The 12,500-nt window shown below is 40.4% G+C and overlaps 1 protein-coding gene across 1 annotated transcript in view; it reads right to left on the reverse strand.

The window, feature by feature from the left end:
• Positions 1–2,887: 2,887 nt before the first annotated feature.
• Positions 2,888–12,500, reverse strand: part of KDSR (3-ketodihydrosphingosine reductase) — a 22,949-nt gene continuing 13,336 nt past the window's right edge. The window contains exons 8-11 of the mRNA XM_018564669.1: positions 9,623–9,706; positions 7,872–7,955; positions 5,399–5,500; positions 2,888–3,223 (exon numbers count right to left, since the gene is read on the reverse strand). Coding sequence (XP_018420171.1) covers positions 3,104–3,223; positions 5,399–5,500; positions 7,872–7,955; positions 9,623–9,706 — 390 coding nt within the window. The 3' untranslated portion in view covers positions 2,888–3,103. The remainder of the gene's footprint in view (positions 3,224–5,398; positions 5,501–7,871; positions 7,956–9,622; positions 9,707–12,500) is intronic.

Consider the following 12,500-nt stretch of genomic DNA (forward strand, 5'->3'; position numbering starts at 1 on the left):
GAGAAATATATATATATGTATATAAAAAAAGGGCAGGGTATACCATATGCACACAGTCTAGTGAACATGAAAACCAGAAGCAGCAGAGAAATAAAAACACTTTACCATCTGGAGGTGTCTCTGGGGCCTGACAGAGGAGCTCTGCAGAGCCTGTCTAGCCTTGGTCCGTAACATGACCCTAAGAAATTTGACCCACCCCTGTTGGGTGAAGATTCAGGCATACATCAAGATGCAGGACTCTTAGCCACACTGGTTTGATCTAGTGATGCACCGATACTAGTATCGGTTGAAGATGCAGAGTATTTGGGCGAGTACATTCGTCCAAATGCTCCTATACCGGAAATTCTGGTCAGATGAAGACTTCGTCTGACGGCAGTGCCATAGGGGAACATAGAGCCGGCCAAACAGGGAGCGGCTCCATGCCAGCGGAAGCACTGGTATCGGCGAGTACCGAACGCAAAATATCTGTACTTGTACTCTATACCGAAAAACCAGCATTGGCGCATCCCTACTAAAAAAAAAACAAAAAAAAAAAAAAAACCTTATTAAAATGACAAAACCAAGGAAGGCATATGGGAGGAACTTCCTTACTCAGAAGTGAGTTCAAAGACAAAGGGTCTGCCATGGCTCTGGACAGCATTCCATGGGTAACCAAACACAGTACACTCTGGTCTAGAAGGCAAAACAATGCAGAGCCCAGTGCCTGAAACTTCCAATAGAGGCTTGCCCAACACCTTCAGTTCAGCAGTGTCTGGATATAGCCTTCACTAGACTGAGGACACGGCGATTTGGATAGCGACTATATAGAGACCAGCTCAAGCAGCAGTGTCTGAAGAATCTTTATTGAAGTCACCAATGAAAACATCCATGAAGCAAAAAATGCTGGCAAAAAACTAGTTAGATTTTCTTTAGCAGAATAGACGAAAGGGCATCCAACTTCTCCTAGGACCCTAGGAAAAAGTTGAGGTATGCTAGATAAAAGGAGGGTTGTGCAGGGGATGGCTTGCAATTTTTCTGTTTGCCAGCCTAAACCTTCTGTAGGCGGCAGTATAACCTGACTGGTTCTAAATTCCTGTGTCCCTCAAATGGACAAGGAAGGAACTCAGGTTTTCTGTAAACAGTTTTGATGAAAAGCAATATCTTGGGTTGCCTGAAAACATTGCACAGTATTGAACATTGAATGGAATACCATTTGCCCAATTGTGCATGAAGTATAGAACCAAGAATGCTAGTCTAGTAGCATTTAAATACCCGTCACAGCTTGATTCTGTGAAATAACGTAGTACAGGTTTGAGTGAATATCACAGAAGAATGGCAAGGTAAAGCTCACACTATTGGCAATGTTTTTGAACGATATAAAAGCAAGCTACAGCATTGGCTAGTTGGAGGAACACATCAGTGCTACAATTTCCCTGCAATATGTTCTATACAAGACACAGAACTTTTGTTCTTTGTTCCCTACCACTGTGTCTCACTGGGACCAATAATATTTTCACAGTCACTTAGAAAAGGCACATTCCATTCTGGTGAGAACAATAACACTGCTATAGACAAAGCTATGTACAAACCATTAGAAGTATAGAAGACAGATCATTGTTTTAGGTGTCAAACTTGTTTGAAGAAAAAAAAAACTCTGCTTGGCAGTAAAAACAAAATCTTACAAACATCTTTGGCCTTTAAAACAGCAAAAACCTCTCTAATAGGCCATTCAATGTAGGTATACTGTGAAGGAAAGTAGGCGCTGTGCACATCTATATGACCCAACAGTGAACTCTGCCATAAGCTGCTAACTGCAAATGTCCAAATATCTGTTGGGAACTGATCTAATTACTTTCAGTGCAGGCAATTCTGTATCCCAATAAAAAGAATGGGTGCACACTGACCAATATATTAAAGCTGCAGGTCATTTCTGTTGTAATTAAATATCACATACTGGCGAAAATTTTTTTTACAGTTTAAAGCTGAACTCCAGGCAAACAGATATATACACAGATGAAATATGTAGGGGGGCATTTTACTTGGAAAAGGATTTGTATTCCCGTCTATTCAGTCCTAAGATTTACGCAGCTCTGCCACTCCACAAATCCTTGTTTGGCGTGGCAGGAGATGAAATTACCCTCCAGCGCTGGTGCGGGTCTCCGATCCAGCGATGACTCCTCTGATGTCCCACAGAGTCTGTGTGGGTGCACGCTGCTCCATATACTTACCTTGTGTCTCTCCTAGTCTCCCTGCCAAACATTTGAACTGCGCCCGCCCGAGAAATTTCAGATGGTCGGACAGGAGCGCACGGCGGAGACACAGGTGAGTATTAACCCTTTGAAAACGTTTTTTTGAAAATCGTTTTGTATATATCTATTGCTTGCTAACAGTAGATATATGCAAAAACACGCAAGGTTTTAATAACCCTTTAAGTAACATTTTAGGTCCTGGCCCATCCCCAGAAGCAACAGACAGGAGCCAATTTCTCAGTCACTCTGCTTTACACTTATTAGCATGCTCCTTGCACTGCAGTACAACTTTTGCCTCCTTGTGCTACTTCCCCCTTCCACATCTGAGCTCTGCTGTATATTGGACTGCAAGAGGTTGATAAGTCAAATTTAGGTACTTACGCTGCTTGCATTTAAAAAGATACATTTAAAAGATCCATTAATGAATACATAGCTGCATTACATGGTGTCTTTTATATCTGTCCAGAGGTTAACTTTAACATTGTGAAACAGTTACAGTTTATCTCTGTAGCTTATGTCATCCATTCAGAACATTAGATAAAATGGATGATTCATCAGTGGGAAGCAACTAAAATGACAGAAATGACAGAACAGAAAGTGATGAGGAACAAAAGCAAATAGAACATCAGAATTCTTTTTTTAGGCCACACTAACTTTTCTTTAAGGAAACAAAAACAAAACAAAGTATAAACTTCTCAACACAGTTTGCATAGTACCACGCTGGTGCACAGCATATTTAAAACACTCTTCCCTCATCATTTAGACATGTAGTGCCATTTTGGGAACAGTATACGCTAGTCAGATGGTGGGATTATCTTTCGATCATGTGCTTTCTAGCAGCAAGCTTTTGAATCGAGTTCTTGGCATTCCAGGGCTCAGTCTGTTTTTTTGACCTGCTCACAGTTCTGCTTTTGCATCATGCAGCGACGGACGATACTGTCAAAACTGCCAAGGTAGAACAATGCAATTGTGCGGAACAGTCCCATTGTGATAACCTAGAATTGAAACAAGGTTGGATTTAATACTTTATCAAAACTAAATGAACCTGTACTCCATTTCAAAGTTTTACATGTAAAAAAATCTTCCCACACATCACAAGATTCAGGGGCTCATTTAAAATAAATCACCATCAACTCTGTTACACTGACCTTAGCTATACACATCATGGCCCATATCAGGCAGAAAACTCGAGGTGGTGGAACCCCATGGGGTTCTCTCTGCTTAAGGCAGGGGAGAGAGCTTAGTAGCTGAAAGAGCCAATCACATGACTGACAGTTCACGTGATTGAACTTTCATACTGGCATTTTATTTTTTTTAAAACACAATTTTCATTTAGTCTCAAAGCCAGTGCAAAGAACATTTGTAAAAGAACAAGAGATACGGCCATACCACTATTTTTAAATTGGCCTCTTAGTTTTACTTCATTATTGCGGTCTTCAGTCCCAGACTTCATGACTAAGTTCCACCAATTGCCATTCTCCCAGCCAATGAGTCAGGTACCTTTACGGATCAGTATGGCAGGTTTATTGGCCAGAGAAATGGCATGACATCTTGCAATGTCAAGCAGCAGTAAAGAGAAACTAGATCAGAGAGAACAGAAGAGCTTTTTCACCAGAAAAGAAGATCACCACAATTATTTTGTGGAACTGGCTCTTGGCCAGATATATATATATGGCCACTTCCCATTTCATTTTTTTTACAGCCTCCTTATAAATCAGAGGAGGTAGAGCATATCAGCACTGGATAAGTTTATGATGGCCTCTCCTTTGCCTCTAGTAGGTTTCTCTTTTCATGCTCCTGGCTGCAGGATATTATCAAGAAGCAGAACATGCATAAAAGCAGCACAGGGCAGTAGGATGCATGAGGCTTGAGCAGGGATCCTTGGAAAGGCACCCAGAATTATCAGAGAAGATGTAGCCATGTGGTGGAAATTTAGTTTTTATATGGTTGGCACAAAAATCCTATTTTTTTTTTGTCCATTGAGTAACACTAGGAGCCATATAGTCAGAGCTGGTGCACAAGCAGCTAAAAAAAAAATGGCATCACCCAGCCTTAGAGAGCAAGATGCAGGTCATGGCTCCGAGTAATGTCAGTTCCGCCCCCGCCACCTGTTCTGAGAGATTTAGGCCGCACGGTGTTATCAGTGAGCTCCGTCAAGTCCCGTCTCTAAAATAGGTCTCAAATTAATTCCTAGGCTGTGGTGCCATTGATTTAAATACACCCCCCTCCTGTCCCAGAATGCAGGGAGCCAGCCAGGATGTAAACCAGTGCGTTCCAGCAGCTAATCTTGCTGGGACGCACTGGAGCTGGTGTGAACAAGCCCTGAATGCTGCTCTATACTCAGCACTGATCTGCCACATCTGAAGAGGCACTCCGCATCTGCCTCCACTCAAGACATCAGATTGGCACCCTGGAACAGAGCGGTAGCACAGAGTATGTAGCAAATTTATATACTATTCTGTATTGCTGTATAATCTATTGGTGGGATTTGTAGTCCTCTATAGCTGATGGTATTATTCTTCAGTGGCAGAACTACCAGGGTCTCAGCGGTTGCAGCTGCGACCGGGCCCTAGTACTCCACGACTCCAATGCATCGGTATTGGCGAGTACTTGAGGAAAAGTATCGGTACTCAGCCTAGAAAAAAAATGTTATGGGTGCATCATCCCTACTCCGTCCATGCCCTTACCAAGGCACAGACATTTAGTAACATGGATGCTGGGGAGGACGGTGGGTGCATTAAAATACAAAAATTCCTGAAAACTCTTGCACCGGCCCTGCATATACTGTTAAAAGCAGTCCAACTGAGGGGTGGGCAACAGCAAAGAAAAAACACAAGTAAAAATGGTTAGTCTTTTCCAAGCAGAAATTAGGAAAATATTCTACCTACAAGGTCAGTAGGAAGAAAAAAAAAAACCCAGAGGCATGCTGGTATTTGAAGAAGCTATCCCGGGCTGGTCTACAAATTTTTTTTTCCAATTCTCGTTTGGGCAGTAAAATAACCTGACAGTATATGACTTCCTGTGTCCCTCAATGGATGAGAAGAAATGCAACTACATATTTGCTTTATAGAAGAGAGAAGAATGTAGTAGCCAATCTGAAATGGAGGACACGCGTTAGTGCTTTTATTTCGTCACAAACCACTGTAACTAAAACAAATTTCAAACATTACCTGCTGGAGCCCCTCTGTGATGGTAGTAACAGGTGACATTCCACATGTTAAAGAAGAAAGCATATAGCCATCAGATCCAACAGAACTGTTAAAATTACCTTGCTGCAATAAAAAAAAAAAAAAAAAACATAACTACTTGGAAATTGTGGCAGTAACATTGCAAATTTCAACTTTAATCAAGACGTAGGCAATAACTTTGTAATCCACATAGTGCGTGTCAGGTGTCACCTCCCTGGGCCTTACTAAACAAGTGATACAAGGCAAATACTAAAGCAGTGGTTCTCAACCTTTCTAGGGTCGGGACCCCTTGGTAACATTTGCCAAGTTGTGTTGACCCAACAGAGCACGGGCTTAGCAACGCACTGGACTCAGGGCTTAGAACAGAAGCACACTCACAAGAATACAAGCCCTCCCCAGCCCCTGCTTGCCTGCTCTGTTTCCATGCAGCCTTCTCAGCACTGCTAAGATGCCCGCCTCCTGCAAAGCCTGCACTGTATGGGAGGCAGGAGGACAGCAGCGGCTGTGAAGAGAAAAGTCCTGCTGTACACACTCCCTGGCCACCAGATGTAGCTGCAGTAGCCGGGGAGTGTGTACAGTGGCACTTTTATATTCACAGCCGCTGCTGTCCTCCTGCTGACAGATGCTGACACAGCTGCGCTAGTAGGAATCTGAGGAGCCTCTCACCTAGCGCAGCAGAAGTGCCCGTAGCGACCCACTCAATAGTGGGTTGCGACCCACAGGTTGAGAACTGCTGATCTAAAAGGGTTTACAAGGACAGAATCATGTCACAGCAGAAACATTTGAGCTGCTAGTTCTTGGCGGGTCATTCTTTACTCTGCTTAAAGTAACCCCAAAATGCTTTATTAATTAATTGACATGTGGATGTAAAAACCTGGCACTTGCGATAATTGATCCTCACTTGTGGGTCAGATGCATTAAAAAACTGGGGGAAAAAAACCCTCAGGGAGCAAGTCACTTCTACACATTAAGATGTATCACATTGCCTCACACTGTCCAGACCACAAGACTGAAACAACCATGAAACAATGTATTTTGTCATAACAAACCACTGTGCTCAACACAATCTTAAATGGCACTCCCAACTCCAGCACTCTACAGACACTCCACCATTGCTCCTACCTGGCAGATCTGCAAGCAAGCATTTACAACTTCTGGAATTCTCAGTCCCCATTTTCCCCCATCCTAGGGAAACTAGGACAAGACAAAACAATTAACCTTTTGGGTCGCAGGGACAAATCTCAATCCCCACATTTCATCAGCAATTCCTCTTGGCTGACGTTGGACCAAAAACATTTTCATGACCCCGTCTTCTCTGGGACCTCTGAATTCTTCAACTACCACATTATCTCAGATCCTTACCCCACTGAGTGCTTTACAACCCAATACTATTCCACTGGACCAATGGGACAATCTATTGCTCATTAACAAATTACTCCTATAGGAGATATCCAAAACCACCCTCTGATTCTTAGATACAAAAAGGAGAAAGACCTCAACATACCATTTTCATCACCCGGCAAAATACAAACCCTCCCTTATAGATCATCCATCAGGAACAGACAGCCAGAATCAAATTATAAATTCATCACCCACTGGTACAGAACTCCAACTATACTACACTGCATCTACTCTTCTCATCCAGACTCATGCTGGAGATACAACTCGGCCTTAGGTGAAAAGTGTCAAAACCTTTAGACTGGCCCTACAAGCTTTCTGGTCCCAAATCTACACCATTTCTTAAAGAAAATAAACCACAGATTACCCTACATTAGGGGGCCGCATTATTTTCTCTCCACCACAATCCAATACCCCTTAAAAACATACAAAAACCTGATAGCACAGTTCACAAAATGCATTAACAATATGCTAAAAGTTTCAGATAGAAGAGGAATGACAATGTTAATACTGTGACTGCAGTGTTAGCACCCAGATAGTAAAAGATAGCTTTATTAACATTACCACATTACTTGAGATTATATGCTACTGCCCAGATGGCCACATAAATTGGATTTTCCCTTCATGTTTGTAAAGTCCTTTTGGCACCATAGTATATTGCTGTGTGTAGGGCTGCAACAACTAATCGACATAATCGATTATTGACCTCCTGCACAGAAAAAATGGTATACGTGTGTATACGTGTATCCAACGCTATAAATAAATGCTTACACTAAAGTAATATAAAAACACTACCCAACCCTACACCATTCTGAATTGGCTGCGTTTTTTTTTTAATGACATTTATTAGGTTTGTATATAGAAAATTCTGTAATCTATATATTTGATTCACATAGATGTTTGTAAGTGTCCATTAATTAAAGCGTTTTCATTTATCATCTACAAATGGAGTTAAAATCTTCTAAAAGGGATATATTGTTTCCAATGCATGATCGGTAGTAAGTGTATATGTGCATTTTGAAATAAAAAGCACAAAAAAACCTCTTCATGTACTTACTATAGCATCTCCAACGATCACTTTGGCAACTTGAATGGGTTGGCAAAGGCTTGAGGACTCTGAAATTAACTTGGTTTCCAGTGGCTTGAAACGAAACACATTACATAACCATATATTATAGCTACATGTGAAACCATAGACGCTACAAGAGTTAAGTTTGCTAACTTGCATGCACATATTTAAAAGGAGGCTGTACAAATCTAGTCCATTTATGCCCCCCCCCCCCTTCCATCACACCTGCTTGCTGTATCTTTGTCTAACTGAATGTACAAGCTTAGAAATGCTAAGTATTTCACTTGAATTGTCCGTTCAGATTTCAAGCGGGCTGGCAGGGGTAATACAGCACAACTGCATGGTGGAGCATGGGGAGGTGGTTGTATCCAACACTTATACCCCGGCCTTTCTTGAAACAGAACTTGCTGGGTCAGACAGTCAACAAGGTTGCCGAAGCTTAGAAGTCTAATAAAAATTCTGATCCAACATGAACTGAAGGAATAGACCACATGACCAATGTCAGCCAAGTCTCTTAGCATTCTAACGAAAAATATTTGCTTAAAGCATACCTAAACCCAAACCATTTTATTTATGGCAGCTTACCAATGGTTAAAATGCGTTGATGGGAGTTCGGGTGACGAGCCCCATGGGGATGTACCGCACAGACACGACCAGGAGAAGGAGAGGGCCTCCGCAGATGTCAAACAAACGAGATGGGGCAAGTCGGAACTCAGTAAGTATTCATCTCTGTATGAGGAAGGGAGGTCTACAAGGATAAGTGCACTTTTTACAGTGCACATAACGGACTTGGTTTAAGGCCTAATAAAGCGATCCAAGACCTTATAGAAGGAAAACAACCAGTGGTCAACTGGAAAGGTGCTCACTTCTGTAGACTAGTCTAGGTTTTAACTTTTTTGCATTGCATTTACATGTGCCTCATGCATTACTATTCAAATCCTATGGAAAACCAAAAGATACAGCAAGCAGGCATTTTATTTTTTTTTTTAAACAACCCACCAGCAGGTGTAAACAAACTTTCATTTTTAGAAATATTCCATGCTTGTTTCTGCAAACTTCAAAGACTTGGTAAAATCAATAAAAACACAGAAATGTGTTACAAACCTTTGCACACAAAATTAGATATACGCAATCCAAAGTTAAAGACAACCAAGGATTTTGATTTGAAAAGGACAAATTCCACTTTCTACTCAGACGTGTCAAGGGCAGCGAGCATGCGAGTTGCAATCCAATGATCAGCAATATTTTCTTTCTACAGTTGTATGACTCATTAAAAATTAGGTATGCCAATTACAGATCGGGAACTCTACTCTTTAAGAATGTATGTGATTAACCAGTTGACATCCGCGGTGTTAAACCCCCTTCCCATCCAGGCCATTTTTACGTGCACAGTCCGTTCAGGTTACGACAGAAAAATACTGCAAGCCACATTTTGTACGGTCAGGAAACGATCTGGAAACGCAGAACGCGTCAAAAAACGCACTGCAGCTAACATACTGACAGCCCCACTCCAGCAAAAAAAACATTTTTTTTACCTGGAACGCATCAAAAACACATAGCACCGCATCTGCAGATCCGCACCTGATCCGGACCTAAAACTCATGTGAACAGACCCTTAGGCACATACTTAGTCTATCCAAAGCAAAAGGGAGTGCCAGTGTCACTATGGCTTCCAGGAGGAGCACTTTTAACCTAGATACAGGAGTGAAATAAAGAACAAAAATGTATGAAAATCCTACCTTTGATTTATTTTCTTCGGCAAACCCGGGTGTGTCAGTGTCCGGAGGATAGGCAACAGTAACATAAACGTTATATGGCTTAACCTGGAAAGAGAATCCAATTATGACCCAGTTGTGGCAGCATTAAAAAGCTCCTATGCAACAACATAGTCAGCTTTTCTGAAAAAGCTTATTAGGTAATCAGTTCAGAGACTTGGTACAACTATTGTCATGTTTTAATTAAAGCCATGATGTACATGCCAAATGATTTGCATTTCTGTCTATTCAGTCCTGAGATTTACACAGCTCTGCCTCACCACCCTGTTTGGCAGGGCAGGAGACCTGATATTTCTCTGCTATAGTTAGGTAACATTTTAAAGCCTTGTCCCTCCCCCAACTGGACAGCAAAGAGAGCAGCAGCACACTGGTCTAGTGCATCCGTTACCCTGCTTTCTTCACCTAGCAACATGTACCTCGTCAGCACATGAGCAATACAGCACAGCTTATTGGATTCTTGTGCTGCCTCTCCATCTCCCCATCTGAGCTCTGCTGTACAGGGAATGCCAGAGGCTGATACAAAGTCAAATTCAAAGTCATCACCTGGACATAATGCTAGAGGAAATCCTGCCTTTATTAGACAGCAATAAAAACATAGCAAAGGTTGAATTCCTACTTTCTTATAAACCACCCAAAATAAACAAGCAAGCCTTGTCTAGAATTACACTCTAAAAGTTAGTTTACGCTTAAAATAACAAAATAAAAAAATTCTACCTGCATAAACTGGTCAGTAATGCTGTATTTTCTATATACCGCAACAGTATTACCAGGGTAACTGAAATTGTAGAAGTGGGTGGACACCCCAAATGGATGTCTAACTGCAACACCCTTAAAAGCAGTTTACAATTCTTGGGTAATGTCATACAAGTCTACATAATGCAAAACCAACATATAAAAGGTTTCAGTAGAGAGCAACAAAAAAAAAAAAAAAAAAGGCGACTGCTGATGGCACCATGCAACTGAATGCACTTGGGTGCTATAGGGTTTGGAAAAAATGTGCAGATCCCCTCGCCTGTGCAGCTGTATTACGCTTTGCATTTATATGCTTTTTATCAGGTTGTGCCAAACCACATCAGCCCTGCTTGTGAACGGCCATTGTAAAGAGCCACAGAACATAACAGATGCCCAAAATGAATCTTAAGGGCTTGTTCACACATTGAGCTGCAATTTTCTGCACACCACCACATACTGTATGTATGGAGTAAATAGTACACACTATACATATATGGCTCAACAGAAGTGTTAATTTCATCAATAAATTTCGTCATACTTTTCATAAAACATTTTTTCCATGACTCAATAAAAACTAGGTTATGACAACTAAAACCATAACGAAAATATATTGACATTTCACTCGACTAACTAAAACTAGACTAAAATGGTAGGGAGAGAAATTTGGGAAGAGATCCAATCAGAACTAATCTAATTCCAGTTGCGCTTCTATCCTGAATGGACGGCTAATAGGCAATATGTGCAATGGCATTACAGCCAATATAGTTTTTCATGTTAATATTTTAGAGTTGCTATTCTGCTTGAAAGAATGACACATTGTTATAAATCAATGCATATCTAATTACTGGTCCTTTGTTGAAAATACTTAGTTTCTTTATAAGACTTGGATTCATCTAATTTTAAGATAAATAAGGACATGTTCTACATCACAAAAATGTAATTGGTGTCTGTGTTGCATGTTCAAACCTATATAGCATAAGTAATAACAGGTTAACCGATGTTTACTCCAGGAGTATATAATGAGATTGGAAATTCTAGAGAAATTTTTAAATTACTCTAACTTAACCCACTGGATATTAGTAGACTACATATTCTGTAGATTTAGTCGACTAAAACCAGATGACTAAAACTAAAATCGAAATTTGCTGTCAAAATAAACACTGCTTAACCCCTTCATGACTGAGCTTGTTTTTGGTTTCTGTTCGTAAATGACTGACACACTTTTGACATTTTTGCTGTGTGATTCTTCCACGTCAGTAATATACTTTCTTACAAAGTGCACCCACACATATTATATATTGTTTTTTAGAGGACAGATAGGGCTATATATTTATATCACATATGTGTGTCTAACGCCTCACTTAGGACAAATACAAATTAAAAAAAGAGGAAAAAACGTAAAAAAAAACTTTTTTTCCCAGTTTTGATTTGTAGTATTTTTTTTTAACAAAACCAGCACAGCTAAAAAAAAATGCAATACATACATTCATTTATTTGTCCCTTATTTTTAATTTTTTTACACTTTTCACTATTTTTTTTAATTTATTTACACTTTTCACTTTTTTTATACTGACAAATTGTATTTATTTAATTATATCAGGCAGTCATTGTGAATTAATCTCACTATTACTGCTTGATAAATTAATACATTATTTTTATTATCAGGCTGCTTCAAACTTCAGAACAGCCGATAATAAGTTAGTGACACTGATCCTGCAGCAGTTCAGGATTCAGCTGTCAGTGAATGTTTCAGAAAACTTAAACATTCTACTTTCAAGAATAGATACATTATGTGTCTAATACATAACATTTTGTATCTATTCTTGAAAGTCAAAAGATTAAAAAAAAAGCCAGTATAGCTTGAGAGAGATATCTCTCGATCTATACGAGCTGTCAGAATGCCGGCAAAAGCCGACATGTGTGTCCGCTTTGCTGTGACTCTCAGACACCCGATATTATAAGGTATCGGGTGTCTGAAAAAGGTTAACCCTTTCAGTAATGGATCTCTAGATAGTTAGACATCCATTACTGAAAGGTAACCGCTGATTCTCAGCGGTTAGCAGCCTTCTAGTGCAGCAAATAACTCGCCACGTACAGTGTACGTGACGAG

The sequence above is a fragment of the Nanorana parkeri genome, unplaced genomic scaffold (assembly GCF_000935625.1).
Source record: "Nanorana parkeri isolate BGI_ZX_2015 unplaced genomic scaffold, ASM93562v1 scaffold771, whole genome shotgun sequence".
In the NCBI taxonomy this organism is placed as follows: Eukaryota; Metazoa; Chordata; class Amphibia; order Anura; family Dicroglossidae; genus Nanorana; species Nanorana parkeri.